Source organism: Pelobates fuscus, chromosome 7, assembly GCF_036172605.1.
Source record: "Pelobates fuscus isolate aPelFus1 chromosome 7, aPelFus1.pri, whole genome shotgun sequence".
NCBI lineage: Eukaryota > Metazoa > Chordata > Amphibia > Anura > Pelobatidae > Pelobates > Pelobates fuscus.
In genome coordinates, this window is record NC_086323.1 from 167,946,648 (window position 1) to 167,974,529 (window position 27,882).

Here is a 27,882-nt window from a genome sequence, read left to right on the forward strand (position 1 = left end):
TTTTATAGGTTAGTCTTTAATTTATATATTTGTTGGCAGTTAGGTCAGCTTTATACAAAGTATAAATCAAATGTATTGTTTGCTATGACTAGACTAGTTGTTAATAACTGTATATAATACTGTTTTATTACATATGTAATTTAATTTCAAATTAAAGATATACTCTATGCTGTAATACACTTACAGGGTCAGTCACTAAAAAGTAGATTGTCAGGAATTCAAAATTCAAATATTAGGCTAAACTATCCAAATTGAAAATTTCGATGACTTTGATAATTTTTCCAATTCACTTTTGCAGTAACATTTTACATTCACAATTAAGTGAATAACCCTAAGAGATATATTCCCAACCATACCAGTGATTTCTAAATGCAAACACCTGCATGTATCCCACAATGCTAGTGGCTCAGGTCTAGAATGTTACATGTATTGCACTGAACAAAGAGGCAGCAAGGAGGTAGGTTTAAATGTATGTATTTGTTGACTTGCACACTTTAAATTGTTTGTACTCTTTTAATTTGATTATTTGCTTTTTGGCTTTCTTTATCATTTCAATGGTGTAACATAGCCTAATAACATTTAACCCATATATGGCTTATTGAAACCTGTGTATGTGTTTTGGTGGGTGTGTTTTTTTGATTATTGGTGGCGGAGGTGCAGCATTTAATCCTTGGGCCCAGGCATCATAGTGTCTTGGACTGCTGTAAGTGGTACTAATGCAGAGAGCTTCCCTTTAGTCAACACATGAGGTGCTTAAGTTAAAGGGATACTGTAACATCAAAACAACTTTAGTTTAATGAGGTAGTTTGGGTGTATAGATCATAGATGCCCCTGTAGTCTCACTGCTCAATTTGCTGCCATTTAGGAGGTAAAAGGACACTACAGACACCATAACAACTTTATATTTTTGCACATAGATCATGCCCCTGAAGTATTCTATGGTGTTACATTATAGCTCCCTCTGCCCTTGTAACACTAAGCCGATTCCAGCGTCGGTCTCCCTTGGCGCTAGGTCAGTGCTTCGCCTCCTTGGACGTCACCCGACTGATTGACAGCCACTAGAGGCAGACTTAGTTCTGCAATGTAATCAAAAACTGCAATGATTTACATTGCAGGAATACGGGCAGGCCCGGACTGGCCATCGGGCATACCGGGCAAATGCCCGGTGGGCCGCGATGGCCGTGGGGCCGAGGCCGGCAGGGGACATCACAGGATCTCCCCTGCCAGCCCCAGCAGGGCCAGCGCTATCCGAGCGCCGGCCCTGCTCTGAGCCTCCATGGGCCGGTGGGGAGATCAAAGATCTCCCTCACCGGCCCAGAGACACTGACAGGCGGCCGCCGGCTGTGGGGTGTGAGGGAGGCAGCAGAGAGGACCGGCGGAGCTCAATCCAGCAGCTCCGCCGGGTCCTCTCGCGAGGTCTGAGCGTTGCCGCGGTTACCGCGGCAACGCTCAGATCTCGCGAGAGTGAACTCTAGCCGGCAGGTTAGAGTTCACTCTCACCACTGGACCACCAGGGAAGGAAGCTGCTGCTCGGCTCCTCGCAGGCAGAACGGCTCCCCCCTCCCATGCTAAAGGTAAGAAGGGAGGGGGGGATCTAACTTTTTTTTTTTTTTGTAATTATTAATAATATATTTAAATTAAAAAAAAATAATAATTATTAATAATATATTTTAATTAAAATATTTAAATAAAAAAAAAATCACACCAACAGCCCCCTCACACACACACATCACCCCCAGAACACACAGCCCCCCCCAGACACACACAGCCCCCCCAGACACACACAGCACCCAAACACACACAGCACCCCCAGACACACACAGCACCCCCAGACACACACAGCCCCCCACAGACACACACAGCACCCCCAGACACACACAGCACCCCCAGACACACACAGCACCCCCAGACACACACAGCCCCCCCCAGACACACACAGCCCCCCCCAAACACACACAGCACCCCCAAACACACACAGCACCCCCAAACACACACAGCACCCCCAAACACACACAGCACCCCCAAACACACACAGCACCCCCAAACACACACAGCACCCCCAAACACACACAGCACCCCCAAACACACACAGCACCCCCAGACACACACAGCCCCCCAGACACACACAGCCCCCCAGACACACACAGCCCCCTCCAGACACACACAGCCCCCCCCCCAGACACACACAGCCCCCCCCCAGACACACACAGCCCCCCCCCAGACACACACAGCCCCCCCCAGACACACACAGCCCCCCCCCAGACACACACAGCCCCCCCCAGACACACACAGCCCCCCCCCCCAGACACACACAGCCCCCAAACACACACAGCACCCCCAAACACACACAGCACCCCCAAACACATACAGCACCCCCAAACACATACAGCACCCCCAAACACATACAGCCCCCCCAGACACACACAGCACCCCAGACACACACAGCACCCCAGACACACACAGCACCCCCAGACACACACAGCACCCCCAGACACACACAGCACCCAAACACTCACAGCGCACGCAGACACACAGCGCACGCAGACACACAGTGCACCCAGACACACAGTGCACCCAGACACACAGCGCACCCAGACACACAGCGCACCCAGACACACAGCGCACCCAGACACACAGCGCACCCAGACACACAGCGCACCCAGACACACAGCGCACCCAGACACACAGCGCACCCAGACACACAGCGCACCCAGACACACAGCGCACCCAGACACACAGCGCCCTCAGACACACAGCGCCCTCAGACACTCAGCACACATCACCTTCAGACACACACAGCACCCTCACTCACAGACAGCACCCTCAGACAGACAGCACCCTCAGACAGACAGCACCCTCGCTCACACACATACACATATATAAAATAACCCTCAGTGAGTTAACAGACAAAGAAAATTAAAAACCTAGAATGTGACGGCAGATAAAAACACCCTCACACACAGCACCCCTCTTAAATACACACACACTGCGCCCCTCACACATACAATACGTCCAAATATATATATATATATATATATATATATATACAAACACACACACTACAGCACCCCTCACACTGCACCACCACACACATTACGCTCCAGATACACGCTAGATCCCTTACCCTATATGCACTCTTAATCCTCTATATATATACACACACACACAATCTCCTATACACACTCTGGGTCCTTTACACACTAGATCTCCTACACACCCTCTCTACAACCCCTACACACACTACGTCACCTATACACACACACACACTACAGCCTGCATGCACACACTCGCTACATCCCCTATAACACTATGCCCCCTATACACACACTATCTACAGCCCCTAGCCACACATATTACACCACAAACACAAATGAAATTGACCTATTTACACAATACCACACCACACTCAACACACACGCAATTTCACAAGCAGGCTCCAAACACATGCACCATACACTTTCCTGGCCCAATTGTCCTCTGGTATCCCACTTGTGGAGACACCAGAGACAATTTAAAAGCAAACACAGCGCAAGCCTTTTTCTAATGCCAGAGCTCTTCAGCGCGGCTCTGCGCATTGAACCAACTTGCTCACTTTGAGAGGGGGTGTGCTTGTCATTAGTGATGACAAAACACACCCTCTCTGGCCCCGCCCCCTTCTTAGGGGGCCGCTCTGATTGAAAAATGCCCGGGCCTAATTTTTTTCCCAGTCCGGCCCTGAATACGGGGTCAGGGACACTGCACCCAGACCACTTCAATGAGCTGATGTGGTCTGGGTGCCTATAGAGTAACTTTAAATTCCTATGTTTATGCAGCCCTAGCCACACCTCCCCTGGCTGTGCCTCACACTGCCTGCATGAAAAAAATTGTTTAGTTTTTAATCAGATGTTAACTTACTTTATAAAGGGAAATTATAGTGCCAGGAAAACAAACTTGTTTTGCTGACACTGCAGGTTCCCCCTGCGTCAAGCCCTCCTTCCCCCACCCCCCCGGTGATTCAGAAGGATTAAAATGCCATTCTGTCACGTACATGGGTCCAGCGCTGATGTCCCTTGGCGTTGGCTTTGGTCCGCCTTTTCTCCATCCCCGCCGACCTAATGCCGCACTCACATTAGGATTTCTTCGTAGGAAAGCATCATACAATGCGTTCCTATGGGGATTCCAGTGAAGCTGGAAGTCTTGGTGCATAGCATGAGGATAGCTGCAATAATTACCTTTTACAGGGTAAGGGTGTATGGACACTGCACTCAGACCACTTCAATTACCTGAATTGGTCTGGGTGCCTATAGAGTCACTTACGTTTTATCTCCTGCTCTGTAAATCGAACTTTAATATCACACACAGGAGGATACTGCAAGGCTTAGCAAGCTATTAACAGAGCAGGAGATAAGACATTCTAAATTAAACAGAATGTGCAATAGAGGAAGTTTAAGCATTAGATATCTATTTACATGAAGGGTCTGTAAAGGCTGTGTATCTTACATGCAGGGAGGTGTGCCCAGGGCTGCATAAACAAAGTGATTGAACTCCTAAATTACAGATATTTGAGCAGTGAAACTGGGGGCATGGTCTGTACACCATAATTAAGCTAAAGTTGTTTGGTGCCTTGGCAATATGGCTATCTTGCTCATGAGAATTAGATACATTATCCAAATCAGTTATGATTGTTATATAGTTTATTTTGGCCTAATATCTGACTTTTATGTTTTTGTGAATGTATGTACATGCATCAAATTCACATATTATTTATACAGGTGGTCCTCGTTTTGCGACTTAACTGTTTTATGATGGCTCGCACTTAAGACCAGCTCTTTCGCGGGGTTGTAAGTGCGAGCCGACGTGGGAATTAAAGGGATTCCCTGTTCTGCTGCGTTCATCTATGTTCGGGGACATTTCCTCGAACATTGACGAATGCAACAGAGCAGGGAATCTCTCTTACCTATGTTCGGGGAAATTTCCCCGAGCATAGATGAGAGAGATTCCCTGCTCTTGTGCGTTTCGTCTATGTTCGGTGAAATGTCCCTGAACAAAGACATGCGCACCAGAGCAGGGAATCCCTCTAATCTATGCCCGAATATAGATTAGAGGGATTCCCTGCTCTGGTGTGTTCGTCTATGTTCGGGGAAAATTCCCCGAACATAGACAAGCGCACCAGAGCAGGGAATCCCTTAACTCACTTACCGACCAATTTGTTCTACGACCGTGTCGTAGGAAAGGAACCCAGTCAGTAAGTGAGGAGTACCTGTAACATCAATGTCACTACAGAATATACCTAACAGGCATGTAAATGCAGTAGTACAACTCTCTACGCAGTTATCAAGGGAGTCCTGGCTTTTTCTGGATAATAGTACAGTATCCTTGCATTTCCAGTAATGGTGGAGTTAAATTTGGCTTATGTAGGATTCACAAGCGACAGTCAGAACAAGACATGACTAAGCGCTATGATTCCACACTGTTAGAACCTGATAAATGTAACAATTATTCCAACCCACGGAACTGTTCTCAGAGCAAAGTTGCTGGGGTTTGACAAATATAGATTATTCAAGGCTTTTAAGTTATCGTGCTTACAACTGCTGCCTTCTCCTCTCATGCTGTAAACACATTTTCTACATTATATTTTTTGGGGAGGGGGGATAAATTTACTTTCCGTGTTGCTGATGTATCTCTGCCTATTTTACACTTTGCAGTTTGCAGAAAATTAACTGCTCCACTGGTAATTATTTATAGTCTGTTTATGATTTACGATAAAGCGCTAAAGAGTTATTTAGGTAGGCATATGCTATTAACCCTGTGAGTGCCTCCCTGACATTTAAACATGATTATTTAGGAACTAACACTAGAACATATTTCAGATTTGCAAAATGCTGTGCGTATAATTATTTTTTCGCAGAACCAAATGTGCACACCTTGTGCTTCAATGAGTCTGGTGGTAAACCTGCAATTTCTTGTTGCAAATACCACACAAATTAAATGATTGGCCTATTTAATACACAAACATTTTTTTTTTTTTTTACTTTTTCTCTGCTCTATTCCATAACTCCCAACATCTCACAGGTACTTGGAGGGATACCCACTTTTTAGGGACTCATCTGAGAAATTTTAGGTGACTTACTACTAATAATGTATGTACCGGCAACTAACATGCAATTTATAACAAGACTATGTTATGTACACAGATTGATTTCTACCTGAATTCTAGCTATTCTATGTTTAGTGAATACATCTTACCCCATTGGAGTTAGCAGGAAAAAATACAGATAATTGTGAATGGATGGAACCTGACTTTAGCAGTTTGCAGTAGACTAATATAGTGGATGAAAGCTGTAGAAATCTTTACTTCCACAGGAACAAAATTGCATAAAACGTATGTGCTTTTAGATAGGAAATGGACAACTACTAACCTCTTCCATGTTAAAAGAAAAGTAAATCTGGGGTCTTATTTATATTATTTAAACAATAAAATTAAGGGATTTGTGTCACCAAATATTGAATTGGGGAAAAAAAATGACTAAACAATACTTGTTTGTGAAAAATGTATAGCAGGGTTAGCCAAAAGATGGATTTCCAGCTGGTTCAGAACAACTCTAATGGATGCTTTGTCAGCCATGAGGCTGGTAAAGCATCATGGGACTTGTAGTTCTAGAAAAGCAGGGGGTCTACTTCCTGGCCCCTTTTGCTTACACTATTCCAGTTCACCTCGTTTCAGTTCATGGGCGTCCGCAGGGGGAGGCAAGGGGGGGCACTTGCCCCCCCCCCCACCCCCCCGGGATTTTTCAGCCTGTTCTGCTATTTTTCGTGTGAGATTTAAAATTAACTGCAATACCGGCGCCGGCCAGTGGCTGTGTATGGAGAGAGACAGGGATAGGAAGCTGCATCTATCCCTGCTTCTCTCTGCTGAGTGTAACCGCAGGGGAACAACACATGCAGCCAGAGACAGCCTACAGATCAGGTAAGTGAGGGATGGGATGGGATTGGGGGGGGGGGGGGGGGTTAAAATAGCCTATAGATTAGGGGAGTAAGGAATGGGGGGGGGCAGCCTATATATTAGGGGAGTGAGGGATGGGGCAGCCTATAGATTAGGGGAGTAAGGCATGGGGGGGGGGCAGCCTATATATTAGGGGAGTGAGGGATGGGGCAGCCTATAGATTAGGGGAGTAAGGCATGGGGGGGCAGCCTATATATTAGGGCAGTGAGGGATGGGGGGGGCAGCCTATATATTAGGGCAGTGAGGGATGGGAGGGGGGGCAGCCTATATATTAGGGCAGTGAGGGATGGGAGGGGGGGGGGCAGCCCATAGATTAGGGGAGTGAGGCATGGGGGGGGGGGGCAGCCTATAGATTAGGCAAGTGAGGCATGGGGGCAGCCTAAAGTGAGGCATGGGGGGGCAGCCTAAAGATTAGGCAAGTGAGGCATGGGGGGGCAGCCTAAAGATTAGGCAAGTGAGGCATGGGGGGGCAGCCTAAAGATTAGGCAAGTGAGGCATGGGGGGGCAGCCTAAAGATTAGGCAAGTGAGGCATGGGGGGGCAGCCTAAAGATTAGGCAAGTGAGGCATGGGGGGGCAGCCTAAAGATTAGGCAAGTGAGGCATGGGGGGCAGCCTATAGATTAGGCAAGTGGGGCATGGGGGAGGAGGGGCTAAATGCAGGGGCAGCAAGGAGCAGGAAGGGTCTGCAAGGAGCAGGGGCAGCAAGGAGCAGGAAGGGTCTGCAAGGAGCAGGGGCAGCAAGGAGCAGGAAGGGTCTGCAAGGAGCAGGGGCAGCAAGGAGCAGGAAGGGTATGCAAGGAGCAGGGGCAGCAAGGAGCAGGAAGGGTATGCAAGGAGCAGGGGCAGCAAGGGGCAGGAAGGGTCTGCAAGGAGCAGAAAGGGACAGAAGGAGCACAAAGGTAAAGTTGAAGAAGGAGCTGAAAGGGACAGCAAGGAGCACAAAGCTAAAGTAGGAGAAGGAGCAGAAAGGGTCTGCAAGGAGCAGAAAGAAATCAGAATGAGAAAGGAGCAGAAGGGCGCAAAATAAGCAGAAAGGATCAGAAAGGTAAAGGAGCAGAAGGAGCCAAATATAGAAGACAGTGTCAGAAGAAAAAGAAGAGGCATGGAGGAGAAGAAAAGGAGATTGGAGCAGGAAGGACAAATGAAGTGAACCCTCCACTTTATTCTGGACACCACATCATAAGGCTTTGGTACCTGGGCCTGGCAGGAAACTCTGGACCTTCTCATCTCCCCAGGTAAAAAAAAAAATCAGTGTTAATGTGTTCACTTTTATTTACTGAGTGTCAGGAAGCACAGAGTGCCGCTGGGTAGGGGTGTTGCTGATTGGCTAGAGCGGTCAGTTGGCACTCTAAGCCAATCAGTAGCTCCCCATTCAAAAAAAAGTTAAAAATAATTATGAACCGGGAGCTAGCGATTTGGCTTAGAGCGTCAACTGTCATGCCTGACGTCAATCTGCACTTCCTGACACTCCGTTTCAGATGCCGAATACCACTGAGGGACCTGGAGCTGGAGGAAGCTTATGGGGTCAAACCATTTGAGAGCGGTTTAACCCCTTAAAGAAAAGAGCACCCAGGGGCTTCCTGGCATTATAGCATTTTCATTTAGATGAAGTTGTTATGGTGACCAGAATGTTCCTTTAATTTGCTTAAAGGAACACTATAGTGTCAGGAATACAAACATGTATTCCTGACACCATAGTTGTGAAAACGCTATTCACCCTGGCTTTATGTGATAATCACTATGCTCCTCCCCTTCATGACACTGTCAAAAAGGGGCCAAGCATAGATGTCACAATTATCACACAATTATGCCCTCCCCCCCCCCCCCCCCCCCCCCCCCCGGAAAAATTCCTGCGGACGCCCATGTTTCAGTTAGTACATTTTCAAACCACAAAATCCAAACTGAAGGAAAAAGAAGAAATTATTCAACTCCGTAATCTTTCTGGCTGGTCTAAATATTGTAATTGTCCTGTAATTCGATTCTCCTTACTTCCCAGTTTAATCAATAAATACCTTGTTGTCTTATTCACAAAATACTGAGTTGTGTTACATTTAAAACCAAAAATTAGCTTGTTTTAGCCTACATTTTGCAATTCTGATTTCAATTAGCTTAATGAATAATCCCTTTAGTGATTTCCTTTGGGACAATAAAATAATACACATTATACACATGCTCAGCTTGAGTCTACACTACCTCATTACCGAGCATTCTGTGTAAGTGTGGCTTGTTCTTAAAGACTTCTCCGTCAGCCATTGTGAATGTTCAGGGACATGATGTATGCTAGACGTAAAAATGTAACCGTGATATGTACTATGCAAATTGATTCAGAAAGGGAAGTTGTATGAAGCCAAAGCTATTTTCCTTGAAACAGAATTACACAATGTCTCCAGTTATCTTCCTCAGAGCAGTTTTTTTATGTTAAGAAAAAAAAATTACATTTAGCCTGGGCATCAAAGGGCCTCCAAACCGAAATTCATTAGGATATTGCACAGTTGGGCACGTGCAGCCTTCTGTCGTACTTTTTGACAGAAGATGAATTTAAGGTTAGTATGCCGGTAATATTTTCTTAGCCAGACAATTTAGTTATGGTAGAGCATAATGTATTTTTATTATTTGTGGATTGACAAACAGAGCAGGTTCTTTAAAGGACCACTCTAGGCACCCAGACCACTTCAGCTTAATGAAGTGGTCTGGGTGCCAGGTCCAGCTAGCTTTTACCCCTTTTTTTATAAACATAGCAGTTTCAGAGAAACTGCTATGTTTATACTGAGGGTTAAGCCAGCCTCCACGCCTCTAGTGGCTGTCTCATTGACAGCCGCTAGAGGCGCTTGCGTGCTTCTCACTGTGAAAATCACAGTGAGAGCACGCAAGCGTCCATAGGAAAGCATTATGAATGCTTTCCTATGCGACCGGCTGAATGCGAGCGCGGCTCCTGCCGCGCATGCGCATTCAGCCGATGACGTCGCGAGGAAGAAGAGGAGGAGGAGGAAAGCACCCCGCCCGGCGCTGGAGAAAGAGGTAAGTTTAACCCCTTCCTCCCCCCAGAGCCCGGCGGGAGGGGGTCCCTGAGGGTGGGGGCACCCTCAGGGCACTCTAGTGCCAGGAAAACGAGCATGTTTTCCTGGCACTAGAGTGGTCCTTTAAGTTAAAGATGGTGATGTTTAAGGCTTTTTTGCCAAACGGTATTTAAATAGTTAAACATCTGAACATTTTAAAATGCACAGTGATTTGAAGACATGTGAAGCTTTGATAAATAATTCATTTCTAGGTTTACTATTTAATACTTTTTTGTGTGTCACAGACCCAGCAGATGGTACAGAGGAATGCATGAGAAAAACAGCTCTGTTAGATTATTAATAGTGATGATTAGTAAGCAGTGTTATTACGCATGCAGACAGCTTTTAAAGCACGACGTGATTCCAGAAAAACAAAGTCACTCAATAATACAGGGCTTGCCAGCAACATAGTCAAATAGAAACTTCAGGTATCCGAGATTCAAAAAAAAAAAAAGGCTTGACAGAATAGTGGTTCACAACCATCATTGAGACCAAAAAAAGAATTCAAGATCACTAAGGACTCTCATATTTCTAAGGGCTTAGAATGGGCGTACAAGAGAATCTATATTTAATTAAAAAATTACAAATGTCCTTTTTTACTGAATATAAAAGATTATATAAATCCAAACGCTGTGAAGTCTGTAAAAGTACTGACATATCTGTACCATCCAAAACCACACATTTTATATCTAATAAAACCAAAAATAGTGTGATATTAAAGATTTTATTAGTTGCAGTGCTAAAAAATGTATTTATTTGTTGCCTCCAATTTGTTGGGATGACTACAAAATGTTTAAAAATAAGATTGAGCGAGCACTGAGGAAACATTGTAAAGGATATCCAAATCATTCAGTTTCGAAGCATGGTGATGACGACGTGCGTGTGACGTCACGCAAAAGACATGCACGTTTTGGGGTCAAAGGCTGGTTACGGCCAACCGGATCTGCAGGAGGGTTATTTAAACCCATTTCTCCTTTTACTCATTGCCCTGTCGTGGTTTCCCTTTGCTGGTTATCTGAGAGAATGTTCCTGATTGTATTATTTCTGGTATTTGACTTTGGCTTTGTTTTGACTTCCCTGATTTCTGGTATCCTTGACTTTTGGCTTTCCCTCATCGTTGTGTCTCATTCTGTATCCCTAACCTCGGCAAGTATTTTGACTATTCTTGGATATGTTAAGTCTGGCCGTTCTAAGGTCCGGTTAAACGTTATCCTTAGTCCTAGGTGTGATATTATTCTGTGCGCTGGATCAACTAGTAATCCTGACATCGGGTAAGTGAGGAATGGGGGAAGGGACACCAGTGGAAGGACAGGATGTGCTTTAAAAAAAAAAAAAAAATTCAATAACTCATGGACTTAACTAGCTGATTACCTGCAGGATTTTAGAAAATAATTCAGGACTTCATGTATGAAGTCAGAGTAGGCGGATGTAGTCCCTAAAAAAAATGTCCCCTCATCTCTGCTGTATGTCCCATGTAGTCAGATTCACTATTACCACATATGTGGACTATGATACATTAGAGAAAAGGGAAATAGCTACAGTCACAAAAGGGGTTAACTAGGGGTATTATTGCTGCCCACAGTGTGTTGGCTGCACAAAGCATACAAAATGCACTGAGAAATGACAGTATACCCTTTCCTAATGTCCAAAATGTCAGAAACCGGTGTCAGAAACCACTGCAGTCGTAAGTCATGAGAAGCCTATAGTCTTTCTAGCAGGTCATATCAAACTTCTCTCTGGTGGGATCCATACCCTGGCCTTTGACAAATGTCATATTAAATCTTTTGCAGGGTGTTGCCAAATAAATGAGGAAGGGCTGCTTGCCGTTTGTGTTTGTGTATTCAGCAGTGAGTCTATGTATTCAGTAGTCAGCGTGTGTATGTTTTCAGCAGTCGGTGTGTGTGTGTGTGTAAACCCCTTAAGGACCAAACTTCTGGAATAAAAGGGAATCATGACATGTCACACACGTCATGTGTCCTTAAGGGGTTAAGCAGCCTGTGTGTATTCAGCAGTGAATGTATGTATTCAGCAGTCTGTGCAGTGGTGTATTCTGGTTTTGTGCCGCCCTAGGCATGACAAAACTCAGGCTGTCCCCCTCCCCTTCTAAATTTCACTTCCTTTTAAAAACCAATACGCTCTTTGCTTGGCAGACACACACCTTTACTGATGCATACACTGACATACACTCACTGGCAGATACAGTCATTGTCACACACTGTTTAACCAACACACGCTTTCACTGAAACACTCATATTCACCGACAGACACACTAACTAACAGATATACATACACAGTGTCACACACACACTGTGACACACATATACTCACTGACAAACACACATACACACTCACTGACACACATATACACTCAGTGTCAGACACACACATTTGCTAACAGACATACACATTGACTGACAGACACGCATACACACATTTACTAACAGACATACTCTCATTGACACACACTCTCACTATCAGACAAACACACTCACCAACCGACACACAGACTAACACACTCACTAACCGACATACACACACACTAACACAATCACTAACAGACACAAATAAACTAACACACTCACCGACACACACACACACTAACAATTTGTTTTACTTTATTTTTTATTTGCAATCCACCCAGCCTCTATACCTTTGCTGGAGTGGATTTCCCTGGGGTCCAGTGGGTATCCTTTTAATTCCTGGAGGGACAAGCGTGCAGTTAATGCAGGCGCAAGAGAGCTCTGATCTCCCTGTTCAGCTCCCTTGCGTGCCTCTTAATGGTGCTGGAGCTGGAGTGACATCATGCTCTGGCATCACTGTGGGGGCGTGTTAAGGGAGCTGAGCAGGGAGAGCTCAGGGGACAGTGCTCCCTCGCCGCCCATCCTCCAACATCAGGTAATGCCAGCCGTGGGGGGTCGCTGAGGTGGCCAGCTCCTGGGTCCCCCAGATCAAGAGGCTGTCAAGCTATTTGCCGGGGCATTTGGGGGCGGCCTTTTTTGCCGCCCACCTAAAAGTGCCGCCCAAGGCAAATGCTTTGTCAGCCTCGCGGTAAATACAGCGCTGATTGTGTGTATGTATTCAGCAGTCTGGTGGAAGAATGGTGAGAGAAACAGAACCACAATATCCACCTCTATACTATATACACACAATAACATACATAAACCTTGTTGACACACACTCACAATATACAGACACTGAGATACACTCAGACAACAGCATGCATGCCCATTTAGACAATGACATACTGCTATACACACATTTCAGACAGTATATAGACACACTGCCTCATATACACAATGCTATGCGCACAGACAGACAAAGTACATAAATAGAATTCGTAAAAGACAAGCAATAAAAAGGCGCTAAAAATATATAAAAGTGATATGAAAAGTGTACTAGAATCCACAAATAAAAGGTAAAGCTGCACCTTCAAAGTGCACAAGCTCTAAACACACCACAATAAATACACGAAAATATAAAAAAGTGCGCTATACCTTTAAAATATTAGTGCACAGTGTAAAGTGTCACATAAATGCATAAAGAACACACTTTCAATCCGTGCAAAATTTGCAAGTGAAGTACCGTGAAAGATTATTATTATAAAAGTTACTTACAGCTGAAAATACCGCTTAGTAACTCCAAATGGGATGTAGAAATATGACATATGAAAAAAACAGAAAGGACAAACATAGCATAATACTGTTAAAACTAGAAAGGAGGGGGGGCATGGCTAACAGTGATACCGAGCGGACGTCTCTAAGCAGAGCTCCGCTCAGGCCTGAGAAACTACCTACCATATAGCTACAGGAAAGATGGGTTGAAGAGGGCCCTGCTCAAACGAGCTTACAGTCTATAGGAGGTGGGGTATAAAACACAATATGACAGGAGGGAGTGAAGCACAGCTGGAGGAGAGAGTAAAGTGCTGCCCTTTAGGAGAGAGCAAGGGTAGTATGAAAGAAGTAAATTATGATTGAACAGACATAGCTCAAATTCTAAGTTAAGTTTTGGATTACGAACTTAAATAATTGCTTCCAGAGGCATAACTAGAAACCACCAGGCCCGAGTGTGAAAATTGCCCTCCTTCCCCCCCCCTACCTATGTGAATCATGCATCCTCCTAAACCCAGTCATGTGTCTCATCTCCCCCAAGCCCCTCCATGTGTCTCATCTCCCCCAAGCCCCTCCATGTGTCTCCTCTCCCCCACGCCCCACCATGTGTCTCCTCTCCCCCACGCCCCACCATGTGTCTCCTCTCCCCCACGCCCCACCATGTGTCTCCTCTCCCCCACGCCCCACCATGTGTCTCATCTCCCCCACGCCCCACCATGTGTCTCATCTCCCCCACGCCCCACCATGTGTCTCATCTCCCCCAAGCCCCACCATGTGTCTCATCTCCCCCAAGCCCCTCCATGTGTCTCATCTCCCCCAAGCCCCTCCCTGTGTCTCATCCCCCTCAAGCCCCTCCATATGTCCCACCCCCCAACCACTTCATGTGTCACCCCCCAGCCATTCATGTGACTCATTCACCCACCAAGCCCCTACATGTCTCATTCTTCCCCCCAAGCCCCACTATGTGTCCCATCTCCCCCAAGCTCCTTCATGTGTGTCACCCCTCAAGCCCCTCCATGTATCCCATCACCCCCAGCCCTTCCATGTAAATAATCCCCCTCCTTGTGTCCCATCCTGTGACCCCAAGCAGGTGGAGGGGGGGCACAAATATGTAATTCTTACTTTTTACACACAAACTCAAAATGGTACTTGCAATTAGTTATTCAATGTTGTGGAAAATCCATGAGAAGTGTGACCGTTTCCTCAGTGTACTTCTCTTGAATTTCTGAAACAAATAATGCGGTTTGCTCAGAAAAAAAATCTCAGTTAAGTCTAACACAATTTCCTACATCTCTAAAGGTAGAAAAATGCGAGTCTGAGTACACTTTTTTTTTACAGAGTTGTGGATAGTAAGTGTGTCCAATAATTCATAGCCAGCTGTTAAATTTTCATTCTTCCAGATTTTCAGTGGAACCTCCTTTCCGAGCTGGTGTCTGCTAATCAGAAAAATTATTTTTTAACTACTTGCTGCATCATAAAGCTCACCAAAAGCCTAAAATCTCCCCAGTCTCATCTGGCCAAACAGATGAATGCAACTTGCAACTTCAGCTGGAAAATGTTATTCCCAACATTTGTACTAAACAGGTTAGCTATCCATTAGTTGTGTTATAAAATATTCACTGAACTACACATTTTCCACTTTCTTCAATGACAATAGTCACACGTAAAACTGTGACCAATGGTTAAAGGGACACTTTGCATTGTATGAAGATTATGTACTTTTATTTTTTTTTAAGTGCAGTTCTCAATAGACATTGGCACTTTTTTTTTTTATATAAATTAACATTGTTACAACCTCCTGGAAGTCAATTAGACAACAGGCCCTGTTACTTCTTGGTTTGGTTAGCTCAGCTGCGCTAAACTCAAGAGGCAGCAATTGCTCAGAGCACCTGCCTTGCAAAGACTTCTCATTGAGCTGCATTGGGAAGTTTGTGATCAGACGGCCACAGTATGGGCTTGGTTAGACCAGGAGGGCTTGCAAAGGCAGCAGACAAGAGATGTTCAGCTTTTTGCAATGAAATAATGCACAAATAGATGTATTTATGTTTTCATTGTGGGTGTATATACTAAACTGTAATTTTATTTTATTCCGGCAGTGGAGTGTCACATTTTATAAACTTGTATTTAAACACAATTGTTAATATAGTTCAGACAATTAACATTTTTAATGCTAAGCTCATTGCTCTGAACTTGAGTTTCCCAACAATTGAGAACTAAAGAAGGCAGGGTAGACATTATATTTTAATTGACAAAGGAGAAGCAGATTCAACTCTGTAAAAAAAAAAAGCACAAAATGCTCTGCTGAGACTGCCCTCACTCCACCACTTATAATGACGTCTCTTCACATACTACCCAACACACTTCTGTAACTTCTATCACACTCGTCACTTGCTGCAGCTCCTCTTTGCTCAGTGGGCTGGCTATGATCAGCAAAGAGATCCCCTTTTAGTATTTTAATCAGACCCTGAACATAAATCTGGATTAATGTCACACACTGACCCCAGCCTGGGGTTTTATAAACATTACAAATTGGAGGTGAGGCATCACAAGATCCCATCCATGCCTCATGGTGCTGTGCAATCACCTCTGGTGCCAACCACTTAGTTGCATGTAATCGTTTTTAGATATATTCAAAAGGAATCAAATGGCCAACTTGTCATTTGGTTCTAATGGACCCACAGGGACTCATTTAGGTCCTACCTGGCAAGACCATGTGCCAAAAAAAAAAAAAAAGATAACAACGTATATAGACTAGACTAGAGCACAGGGGCCCAAAAGGTAGATCCCCAGATGTTGTAGAATTACAACTACTCTGAATGCTTTTAGAATGGCCAAACCTCATGGAAGCTGTAGTTTTATCACATCTGGGGATCTTTCTCTGGGCACCCCTGGACTAATCGATCACAATTATGCTACCCTAGATATGATTACAGGGTCTGAAATATTGGTATACAAGCAGAAATACAATGTTGTCACATACAGCAGGTATGATCAAAACATGTCACCTTCGTAATCTTACTAAGAGTCATACATCTTGCTTACGGGTATTTCTCTCAATGCAGCTTAATAAAAACACCAACAGAATGTACAAATAATATCTGTCAACATGTAGTGTTGGAGGACTAAACTACACAAAGGTATACAAGATGCAAACCCTGTACAAATCCTTTCTATACCAATAAATATTGAGATCTCCCTCTAGAATGCATGAATAAAGTTCTATATTTAAACTTGCTTACTGTATGGGATGAAGGAATGGAATGCTGCCATTTACAGTTCCCTTTGCAGATCTGTATAAAGATGGAGATTAAATGAGGATGCTGTCTACCTCCCTCGAGGTTCCTTAAAAGCTTACGATGGAATATGTAAGGCAGTGCCACAAGCATTTCTTACAGCTTACCTTTTAAACTTGCAGTGCAGCTGCTATAAGTTTAGACAAGTTTATATTTTCCTTCTATGAGATAAATGGAAGGTAATGCCAAACACCTCCGCCAGACGTTTAGGTGTGCTATGCTGTCCTACAAAATGAGGGCTTTAAAAATGTTGGGGTGGCATAGCACGCCATAATGATTAGGCCCTCTTTCCAGCCCAAATAATTACTCTGCTGTGGGGGACTGTCTGACAACCAAGGCAGTTCACCTGCAGCCAATCCAGCCTATCTGAGTCATGTGATTTTGTGTTTTATTCAGTGGTGTATTTAGGATTTGTGCTGCCCTAGGCAGGACGGTGCTCGGGCACTCTCACTGACAGGTGCACAAACTCACTGACCGACACACACATTCATTCACAGACACACACACACACACACACACATGCACACTCATTTGAGACACACTTATAGACACACACACACACACACACATACATACACATTCATAGACACACACACATACACATTTACTCACAGACACACACACAGACATTTCCCCCAACACACAAATTATATTTTATTTGAAATCCCCCCAGCCTCCCTGGGAGAGCTGGAGTGGATTACTTACCTGTCCAGTAGGGCTGCTGGGCGGGCAGGAAGGGGACAGACAGGCTGAGTAGGCGGCGAGGGAGCTTTGATTTTCCTGCTCAGCTCCCTCGCGCGCTGCTTAGTGATGCTCGGAGCCGGTCTGACATCATATTCCGGCTTCATTATGTGGCGCGGAGGGAGCTGAGCAGGAAGAGCTCAGGTGAGTTTGCTACCTCGCTGCCCGTTACCAGCCTCGGGGTGGACTCAAAAGTGGCCAGCCAACCAGCTCTTGAGCCCCCAGGACACGAGGCAAGCAAGGGATCTGCCTGGGTGTTTGGGGCGCTTTTTTGCCGCCCCCTGCAAAGTGCCGACCAAGGCAGATGCCTTGTTTGCCTCGTGTAAGATACATCCCTGGTTTTATTCCCTACCTCCTACAGACTGTAAGCTCGTCTGAGCAGGGTACTCTTCAACCCATTGTTCCTGTAAGTTTTTGTAATTGTCTCATTTATTGTTAAATTTCCCCCTCCTATAATATTGTAAAGCGCTATGGAATATGCTGGTGCTATATAAATACCAATAATAATAATGTGATCGCAATGACACCATGATCACATAATTCAGATCAGCATGATTGACAGATTTGAGATGTCAGGCAGATTCCTCAATATATAATTCATAAAAACATCTAATTATGTAAAATAAGATTATATATATATATATATATATATATATATATATATATATATATATATATATGCACAGTGGTGTATCCTGGTTTTGTGCTGCCCTAGGCTTTTCAGAGAAAATGCAGTGTTTACATTACAGCCTAGTGATAACTTCACTGGCCACTCCTCAGATAATTGTTAGAGATCCTTCCTGGGTCATGGCTGCCTAAAATGCATCCAAACATTCAGTGTCTCCTCCCTCTGCATGCAGACACTGAACTTTCCTCATAGAGATTAATTGATTCAATTCATCTCTTTGAGGAGATGATGCTGATTGGGCAGGGCTGTGTTTGAATTGTGCTGGCTCTGCCCCTGATCTGCCTCTTTGTCAGTCTCAGCCAATCCTATGGGGAAGCATTGTGATTGGATCAGGCTTCCACTTCCAATGACGTCAGCAGACTGCTTGTTTTTCGGAGTCAAGCAGCATGCAGAGTTACAGCTTCAGGCTTGAATACAGTAAGCTTTTGCTATATTTATGGAGGCATGAGGGGCCCAGGGGGGGCTAAAAGGTGGTTTTAAGAAATACATTTGTTTGTGTTCCTGACCCTATAGTGATCCTTTAAATGTGAAATTCTCTGACTACCGTGGTTATCATTAGATTCTATAGATATTTAATACAATGGCTTGGCTGCAGCGCAGTGTTTTCATATATTTTTTGGGGCGTCTAGACCAGGGGTCCTCAAACTCCGGCCCCCCAGATGTTGCTGAACTACAACTCCCATGATTCTTTGAATTACATAGATAGCTAGAGAACCATGGGTGTTGTAGTAAAGCAACATCTGGGGGGGCCGGAGTTTGAGGACCCCTGGTCTAGACCAACTTTTTGGTTTTGCACCCTTCCCTGTCTCATTCCAGGGCCCTATTAAGCCTTGTACTGCAGAAAGCCTCAGGTGGAATTTTTTCCCCAAGTAAGTTGGTTAAAGAGCAGGCATTTGGTTGTTAAAGTAGGACCTGCCAAAAATGGGGTACATTGATGTTGTGGCAGGTTTATGCATTGTAATAGTCATATACTGCAACTTGTTTTTGCCTAGATTAGGTGTTTAAAAAAAAAAAAAAATTTAAATCTTTGTTTTGAAGTTGCTGTTTAGTGGATGAGAGAGTGCGCTGGATCTTGAGTTTTGTGTGTGTAATGTATGTATAATAACTATTGTTCAACCCCCTAATTGAACTCAATTATTCAATTTAAAATCATGTTTGTCAACATTTGCAGACATTCAGCTGTTTGCATTGAACAAATCAAAGGTTTTCCCAAATTCAACAGAAAATGCAATTTATAATGCCCTCTCCAGTCTCGAAATTATTCAATCCCCTAAATAAAATCCCTCACAACAGTACAAATATGCAAAACAGATGTTGTCTCATTGCAACTAATCAAGAGGTTCCTTTGTTGCCCTAGATATGCTTGAGCTGGAACACTTGAAATACCTGAACTGGCTATAGGGGTTTGTTGAGTGTCACATTTGACTTCATGTTATAAATATGGCTAAGTCAAAAGAATGGTCCACAAAGTTAAATGGGTTTCCTGGCACTGCAGGTCCCCTCTCCCCCCCACCTCCCATCCCCAGTTGCTGAAGAGGTCAAAACCTCTTCAGTGACTCACCTGAGGCAGCGCCTACGTCCCTCGGCACTGCTTCTGGGTCTGCCCAAGCTCTTCCCCGTCACCACGTCATCCAGCAGGGGAGACCGATCACGCCCGCCGGCGGGGGAGACCTAATGCAGTTTATGAAAACTGCAATAATTACACTTGCAGGATTAAGGGTAGTGGGAGTTGGCACCCAGACCACTCCAATGGGAAGAAGTGGTCTGGGTGCCTGGAGTGTCCCTTTAAGGGAAGAGATAATCGCCCTTCACAAACCAGGAGCAGGATACAAAAAGCGCAAGCACTGATTGTTCCTAGAGACACAGTTGGAAGCATAGTTAGCAAGTTCAAAGTTGAAGCAACAGTGGTTACACTACCTGGACGGGGAAGAAAAAGGAAGCTATCAATAGCTGCAACCAGATTTTCTGTGAAGACAGGTTGTGAAAAATCCTCGAGTGACTGCAAAAGACCTGCAGCAAGACTTGGAGGCAACAGGCACTGAGGTTTCAGTAAGGCGCGTACTAAACGCATAACTTTTCCATGCCAGAACTCCAAGATGTACACCACTAAGGACCCAAAAGCACAAGAACGGTTGGCTCCAATAAGCTCAAAATCATATAAGTAAACCATTGGGGGATTTTGTTCTGTGGAGCAATAAAACAAAACTGGAACTTTTTGACCTAATGGATCAGAGGTATGTCTGGAGGAAGAATAATGAAGCATACACTGAAAAGAACACTCTGCCTACAGTTAAGCATGATGGTGGCTCAGTGATGCTCTGGGGCTGCTTTGCATCCTCTGGCACTGGAAACCTGCAGCGTGTAGAACGCAATACAGATTCATTGAAGAATCAGGAAATTCTATAAGCAAACGTCATGCCGTCTGTGAGGAAGCTCAAGCTTGGGCATCATTGGACCTTCCAACAAGACAATTATCCCAAGCATACTTTAGATTCCACCAAGGTTCGGCTGCAGAAGTAGTTCTGAAAAATTCTACAGTGGCCATCACAGTCCCCTGAAGAAAATTTCTGGTGGGATTTGAAGAAGGCGATTACAGCACACAAATCCAAGAATATTACTGAACTTGAGGACATTGCTCAGGAATTCTACCAGAAGCTGGTGTCTGGCTATGTATCTTGTTTGCAGCAGGTCAAAACAGCAAAAGGGTGCTCTACTACATACTAAAGAGACCTAAGAGTACCGAGAACTAAAGATGCTTGACATGAAGGGTGTGAACAATTTTGAGACTGGAGAAGTCAATATAAGTTGCATTTTCAGCTGAATTCGAGGAAATCCTATAGATAATAATAAAAAAAAATACTCTTATGTACTTGCATATCACAAGTTGGACTTCAAGAAATCCTTCTTGGGCACATATGATTTCTCAAATTTGTGTGCTCAAACAAGGCTTCTAATGTACAACTTGTGATATGCAGGTAATACATAACAGTAATTTTTTGTAGCTGCACTGTGAGGCATTTTATTGTGTCTGGTCTCACCACAAACCTTTTGGCACCTTGCTATATGCTTTTAGAGATACTTTAACCTCTAGACCAGACATTAGTTTATTTTTTTGCTCTGTGGAGTTTTATTGTATTTGGTCTCACCACAAACCTTTTATTGAATGTATATTCTATCTATCCTCATGTATATCTTATATGCTGCTACATTACATTGCCATTGCCCTCTATAGTTTATACATATTTGTTGCAAATGCATGTTTCATTATCATTGGTCACCAACACCCGTCAATCATTATAGCCAGTTCCTGCCTGCTGCCAAAGGACAGCATTCCTGTTGTATCATGTTTGCAGAAGCTTAAAGGACCACTATAGGCACCCAGACCACAGTGAAGTGGTCTGGGTGCCAGGTCCCTCTAGTTTTAACCCTGCAGCTGAAAACATAGCAGTTTCAGAGAAACTGCTATGTTTACACTGCAGCGTTAATCCAGCCTGTAGTGGCTGTCTCCCTGCCAGCCACTAGAGGCCGCTTCTGCGATTTACACTGAGTAAATCGCACTTATCTGACGCTGAACGTCCTCATGGAGTCCAGGTCAAACAAGATGCCCATAGGAAAGCATTGAGTGATGCTTTCCTATGGGCGGGTTTGAATGCACGTGCGCTTCTGGCCGCACATGCGCAATCGGCTCCACTCGGGAGCTGACGTCGGCAGGAGAGAAGAGGTAACCAGCGCTGGGGGAGCCTGGCAGTGGATTAATGTAAGTGGTTGAAGGGGTTTTCGCGATTAACCCTGCAGGGGTTTTAACCCATTCAGCACCGAAGGAGGGGGGCTCTCCAAGAGCCTATAGTGCCAGGAAAACGGGTTTGTTTTTCTGGCACTATAGGATACCTTTAATAAGTCTGGATGTTCAACTAAAGTTTACCGGTTTCCTGAGCATCCTTACATGACACAAATATTGCACCCACATACCACATAACCCTAATATTGCATCCAGGCAAGATAGAGGGACTGTGGTGGGGAGGCTGAGTTACTTTGTCAGCCTCCCTTTTGTTGTGAAAGTTCTCTGACTACCGTGGTTATCATTAGATTCTATAGATATTTAATACAATGGCTTGGATGCATTTTTTTTTGCATAGACAGAATATTCAAGAATATAACTGATATACAGGTCCTTGATCCAATGAGAAATATGTTTGTCATGATGGAGTCAAGAATGAATTTATTTAATTTGGAAATGTTTACAATTTTTTGTTTTATCTTCTGTTGCATCAACAGCATGAAAGAATTGAACTTGATGGACTGTAGTCTTTTTTTCAGCCCAGATAACTATGTAATTCCCCAAACAACATAACCATTTCTCCTGCAACCATTTCAGAAGGAAGGAGGGGCAAAGATCAAGTTCCATGTTGATTCATTTAAGCTATCTGGTTGGTGGTCCAGGGGGTTGAGCTGTAGATATACCCCGTCCCCTCCGTCCCCCCTCCCACCTGAGTTCAGATGACTGTGAGAACATTGCCTTTTCATCCACAAGGAAGTGTACACCTGTCGCTTCCTTAATATTGTAAACAGTGATCATCCCAACTGTACAGCTGCAGGGTGTCTCTGCAGAGCCACTGGTGATGCTGCCTTGGACCACCAAAGGCACCAATTGCAACTGAAATCAGAATCCGTGTTCTCACAACACCAGGGGTTACGTGCATGGATTGCTCTGTTGAATTTTTCCACCTGTGATAATGGCACTCCAGGTGTTCATAAAGCACACTTTCCATAATGATTATGAGAATTGTAGTTCAGAAATATCTTGGGCGTCAGCATCACTGTTCTAATGGGTTTTCCATCATCTTTTTAATTTTACTGCGTTTAGTAACTGATTTATTTAATATGCATATGGAAAAAATATATATATTAGGTGCATTTGGGCTGAGAAAATACCTCAATTAGGTGTTCTGAAACTCTCACGTCTAATAAACCAAAACATAATTGCACCATTTTGTGTACGATCAACAAAAAATCATTATATTTAAAGTCGCTACCAAGGTCTCCCTTAATTATGTTACACAATTTAAGCAATGTGTTGTACTAGTAAAAATTATAATAAAACAATAAAAAAAATTCATGTTGCATCTGTGTTTTATATTTATTTTTCAGTAATAAATATGCACACTTTAAAACATTTTTCAGATTTTGATTCAATAACAGAAGTGTGTGTAATGTCCAATCCAATGCACATATCTCACTGACCAGCATACCTGTGCGAACTACACAGATGTACAAGCACATATCTTTAACATTAAATATATATGAAATATGGCTTTCCTATTTTTTGCACTTTTTTTATGTTTCCACCACAAACCTGCTCTTATGTATACACATATCAGGACTTATTCGGTAATTTGGGGACTGACAAGGGAATGGGAATTTTTAGAGCAAAATTACCAAACTGGCAAAATTCTTTATTTGGCCTTTTTATCTCAGCGGCCTGGCTATTTGGTCTACAATTTAAAGGTCCGTCATCAATTCAACACAGTTACCAGTTTGGAGAATACATACATTTATCTCTCAAAACCATACCCACCCAATCTCTCTGAATAGCACCTTCTCTGATCTCTGGAACCACCCCTTTGGAAAAACCGCTGAGTTATTTTGATGCTATCTGTGTGATACAATGTCTGCTTTTTTATTTGCTTTTTCTTGTGTTGTTGAACAGAATTCCCCTTTAAGGAGTACATACAAAAATAGAAAAGTGCCCTACAGGGTATGTTCGGTTTAGTGCAGTTATTCACCATGGCTGTCATGTTTCCCTAATTAAAGTCTTCTTATAAAAGACAAGGCTATACGTGTGCAATCATCAGTAAAAAGGTGTTTAAAAAATAAAATATATCTAAAAAGCCTCTCTGAATTACTATATATATATATATATATATATATATATATATATATATATATATATATATATATTCTTTCCTATCGTCTTTTGTAGAGATTGGACTGTTTACAAGTGTTGCATATTAATATACCTGCCATTTTATTTTAGTTCATTCATATTATATTATAGTATATAGGTTGTTCATAGTACTGTGCAGTGTTTATAGTGTTTATAGATCCTGTTAAACCCACAGTACACACTGTCAATGAATGAGCTTTGCTCAAAGCCATTATATATCTAGTATGTAAAAGACCTTTAGTTTGATTTGGGGTTCCCTTAAGTGTTTTGGGGCAATTTTTTTTAACCCAAATAACTCTATGCACTGGGCCACCACATTGTTGTTCTTTTAATGAGAAACTGAGGCATGCTAAGATACAAACTAGTTTGCACAAGATTAATTTCACCTCAACAGTATACCCTCCCATCAGATCTGCATATACCTGTATCAAGCCTGCAAGTGTCAGGAGACCCATTTTTCAACCTATTGCAATGTATCACACTTTGTCACATAGAGAATGGGTTACAGTATACCTTAGGGATCTATACTGTGCTTGTTTAATAATCCTATTGGCAAAATACAGTATCCACTCTACACATGCATACATTTCTGTTTTAACTGTTTGTGTGCTGGGTTACTTGCTTTTATAAAGTCCTGTTTAACTATTTAGGAGGTGATCTCTGTAGGAAGCAGGTGCACAGGGTATAAAAGGATGAGAGCTTGGACACATGCTGGGAATTAGCACAAGCAGAATCTTACCTGAGCTGTTATACAAAGTGTCTCTGTCCTCTGTGACCAGGACAGTCCTTGAGAGGTCCAGTACTGAGGCAGTGGATAGCTGCATATTCCGGTCGTCATTCACCAGTGGGGGTACATAAGGAGAGAGGCAGACCAGACCCACACTGAGCACACTGTCACCTGCTGGAAGGGATCTCCTCTGTCTGCTAGCTCCCCCCAGCTCTTTAAAGGGTTTAAAAGGCTCTCAGTATCTTCTCTCTGCATGCATGATGAAAGAGGCACAGCCTGGACCAGATCTCGTCCTGCTCTGGCATTGATCTTTAGAATCTAAAATAGAATCTTTCAAGAAGTGAAAGATTTGTGTTGCCTGTTTCAGACAGCTCCCAGTGTATACTGTATTATTGTGTGCTGCAGGGAGATGATGCTCAGGGGCGCCCTCTACTGTGCAATCCCAAATACTGCTCGTGTCTCACATGGGAATTAAGCTTCCCACGGCCACCTCAGGCACACAGTAGACGTGTATTAATCAGGCAGGCATCCTGCCAGGGAGCAGGTTTTACAGGGAACTCTCATCATTTTATTCTTTCATTTCACGAGTAGAAATGGGGGTATTTATCACCAGGTTGTGCAGAGAAGGGTTTCTAATAAACTGTGCTAATGGTTAGGGGTAGACCGCTCCGGTGGATGCTTATTTTTCCAGAGTGTGTTTTGCAGTGAAGATGACCGTTTTTAATTACTGCTTTATTGTGGACAAAAGGTAGAATACCCACGCTGTTTTAGAGAGTGCTTCAGAAATACTCTGCAAATGAACAGGTTCTCATCACCACTTCCGACTTCAATTGGGGAGCCTTTAATTCCCACAAGCCTCAATCAGCAGACTGGACCCAAAGTAAGCCACCCTCCTACAACCAAAATGTAAACAGGGGGGTGGCTAAGAAAAATTAACATTTTGCATTTGTGTCTGTATGTGTATCTGTTTGCTTGTATATCTATCTATGTGTGTCTGTGATTCTGTCTGTATGTTTGTGTCAATGCATGTGTCAATGCTGTATGTGTCAGTGTGATTCCTTATGTGTGTCTGTATGAGTGTCGTTGTGTGTGTCTGTGGATCTGCATGTGTGTCAGTCTACATGTGTATTTGTATGTGTGTTGCCTTTGTATCTGCGTGTGTGCAAGTGTCTGCACATGTGTGTCTATGTACCTGCCTGTGCATTTCTGTGTATCTGCATGTATGTGCATGTGTATGTTTGTAACTGTATGTGTCAGTGTGATTCTTTATGTGTGTCTTTGTGTGTATGTGTATTACAGTAGTGTGTGGCAGTGTGTATGTGCATACATCTTGGCATTCAGACACTACATGCAGACACACCCACCACTACATACAGTCACATCCTTACATTCAAACACTACACATAAGTAAACCACTGCTTTCAAATTCAAATTTCAAACAGTACATCAATACACACACTACACACAAATACATTCACGCACACATACTCCATACAAAAACATGCTTAAAATTTAAATACACAAACACAGCACCATGTTAAACACAATCCTGCAAGCACAGGCAACTAATAGAATCCCAGATGGATGGGGGTCTACCTTTTGGCCATTATTGTCATAGGCAAGTCCCAAATAGTCTTGCAGCATGATCTTCTGTTTTTTAGTTCCCCAACTGATTCCTACATCTGACTGTTAATGCTTGGTAGAAGTTGATTATTTAGATGACATCTTGATTGTGCAAAGTGCTACTGCAGGTTCCTCTAGCTTTAATAAATTAGTCAACCTCTTTTAACAGCTTGGGGATCCTTGTTGCAGCAAAAAATCGCCAGAGCTCCTGCACGTAATTTGCCTTCCTTGTTTTTTGGTTACATTCTTGGACTACGGAAGCAAGACTTCCAACAGACAAACTTGAATGCTGGCCATGAACCAGCTATTTCTGGCACTACTTGATGGCTGCTAGTATAATCCATAAATGTTGTCAAAAGTTTAAATCCTCAAAGAAGGGCTCTTTATCGAGACCAGTATGCCTCCTCTCCCCAACAATTAAGGTATTGTTGGATTTGACATGGATGCTCAATCACAAACTTACATGTGGTCCAAGTTACTTAGTGTTTGGAACCATGTTAATGTTTCCTGTTTTGTTGTTCATTCCAGAGGCCCTAGGCTGTTGCTTAAGAAGGTTCAGGATTTACAGCCATCCACACACCCTACTATATAGGTGAGAAACTTGGGGAGTGTCAGTAAAGCTGAGAAGTGAAGTGCTCCAGCACTGATTTGGCCATTAACGGTGGGACAGCAAAGGTTATGCAGTATTCAACTATCTATGGTGCAAAATGTTACTACACAAAACGAGGGGAAGAGCCAGGCAATGGGGGGAAGGGGTGCAGAAATCTTAATTATAGAACTAGTGATTATTAAATAATAATGAGAAATAATGTTGGGCTGATGGGTATTACTCTTAGATTTCACACAGGTCACCCAAAGGCTTCATGCCTGCCTTGCTTATAAATATATCCCTGGTAAAGTAACACATCTGCTGATTCCCTTTTCTTGTTTCAATTGCTGGACTTTATCAAATGTCGCCTACCAGCGGTAGTCCACTTCACACCCCGTCCAGCGGTAGTCCACTTCACAAGCCTCTTTTTTTAGGTTTACCATAAGTTGGTTTTGGGATATCTCAACAGATGCTTTCATATATACCTAATGCATATCCTCTAAATAAGTGCTCTCCCAGTGTTGTTGACCAAAAACAAAAGGACTTGGACACCTATCATAAGTATTCATAACAGAAAACAAATCCACCCAACAGTGCTAGATGAAATGACATAAAACATCAACTTGGCTTA

The 27,882-nt window shown here is 43.5% G+C and overlaps 1 protein-coding gene across 1 annotated transcript in view; it reads right to left on the reverse strand.

Moving 5' to 3' along the window:
- The window catches only part of SUSD3 (sushi domain containing 3), a 93,734-nt gene extending 68,333 nt beyond the window's left edge, over nt 1-25,401 (reverse strand). Inside the window, exon 1 of the mRNA XM_063426906.1 lies at nt 25,052-25,401. Within this exon, the coding sequence (XP_063282976.1) occupies nt 25,052-25,136 (85 nt within the window). The 5' untranslated portion in view covers nt 25,137-25,401. The remainder of the gene's footprint in view (nt 1-25,051) is intronic.
- Nucleotides 25,402-27,882: the final 2,481 nt, after the last annotated feature.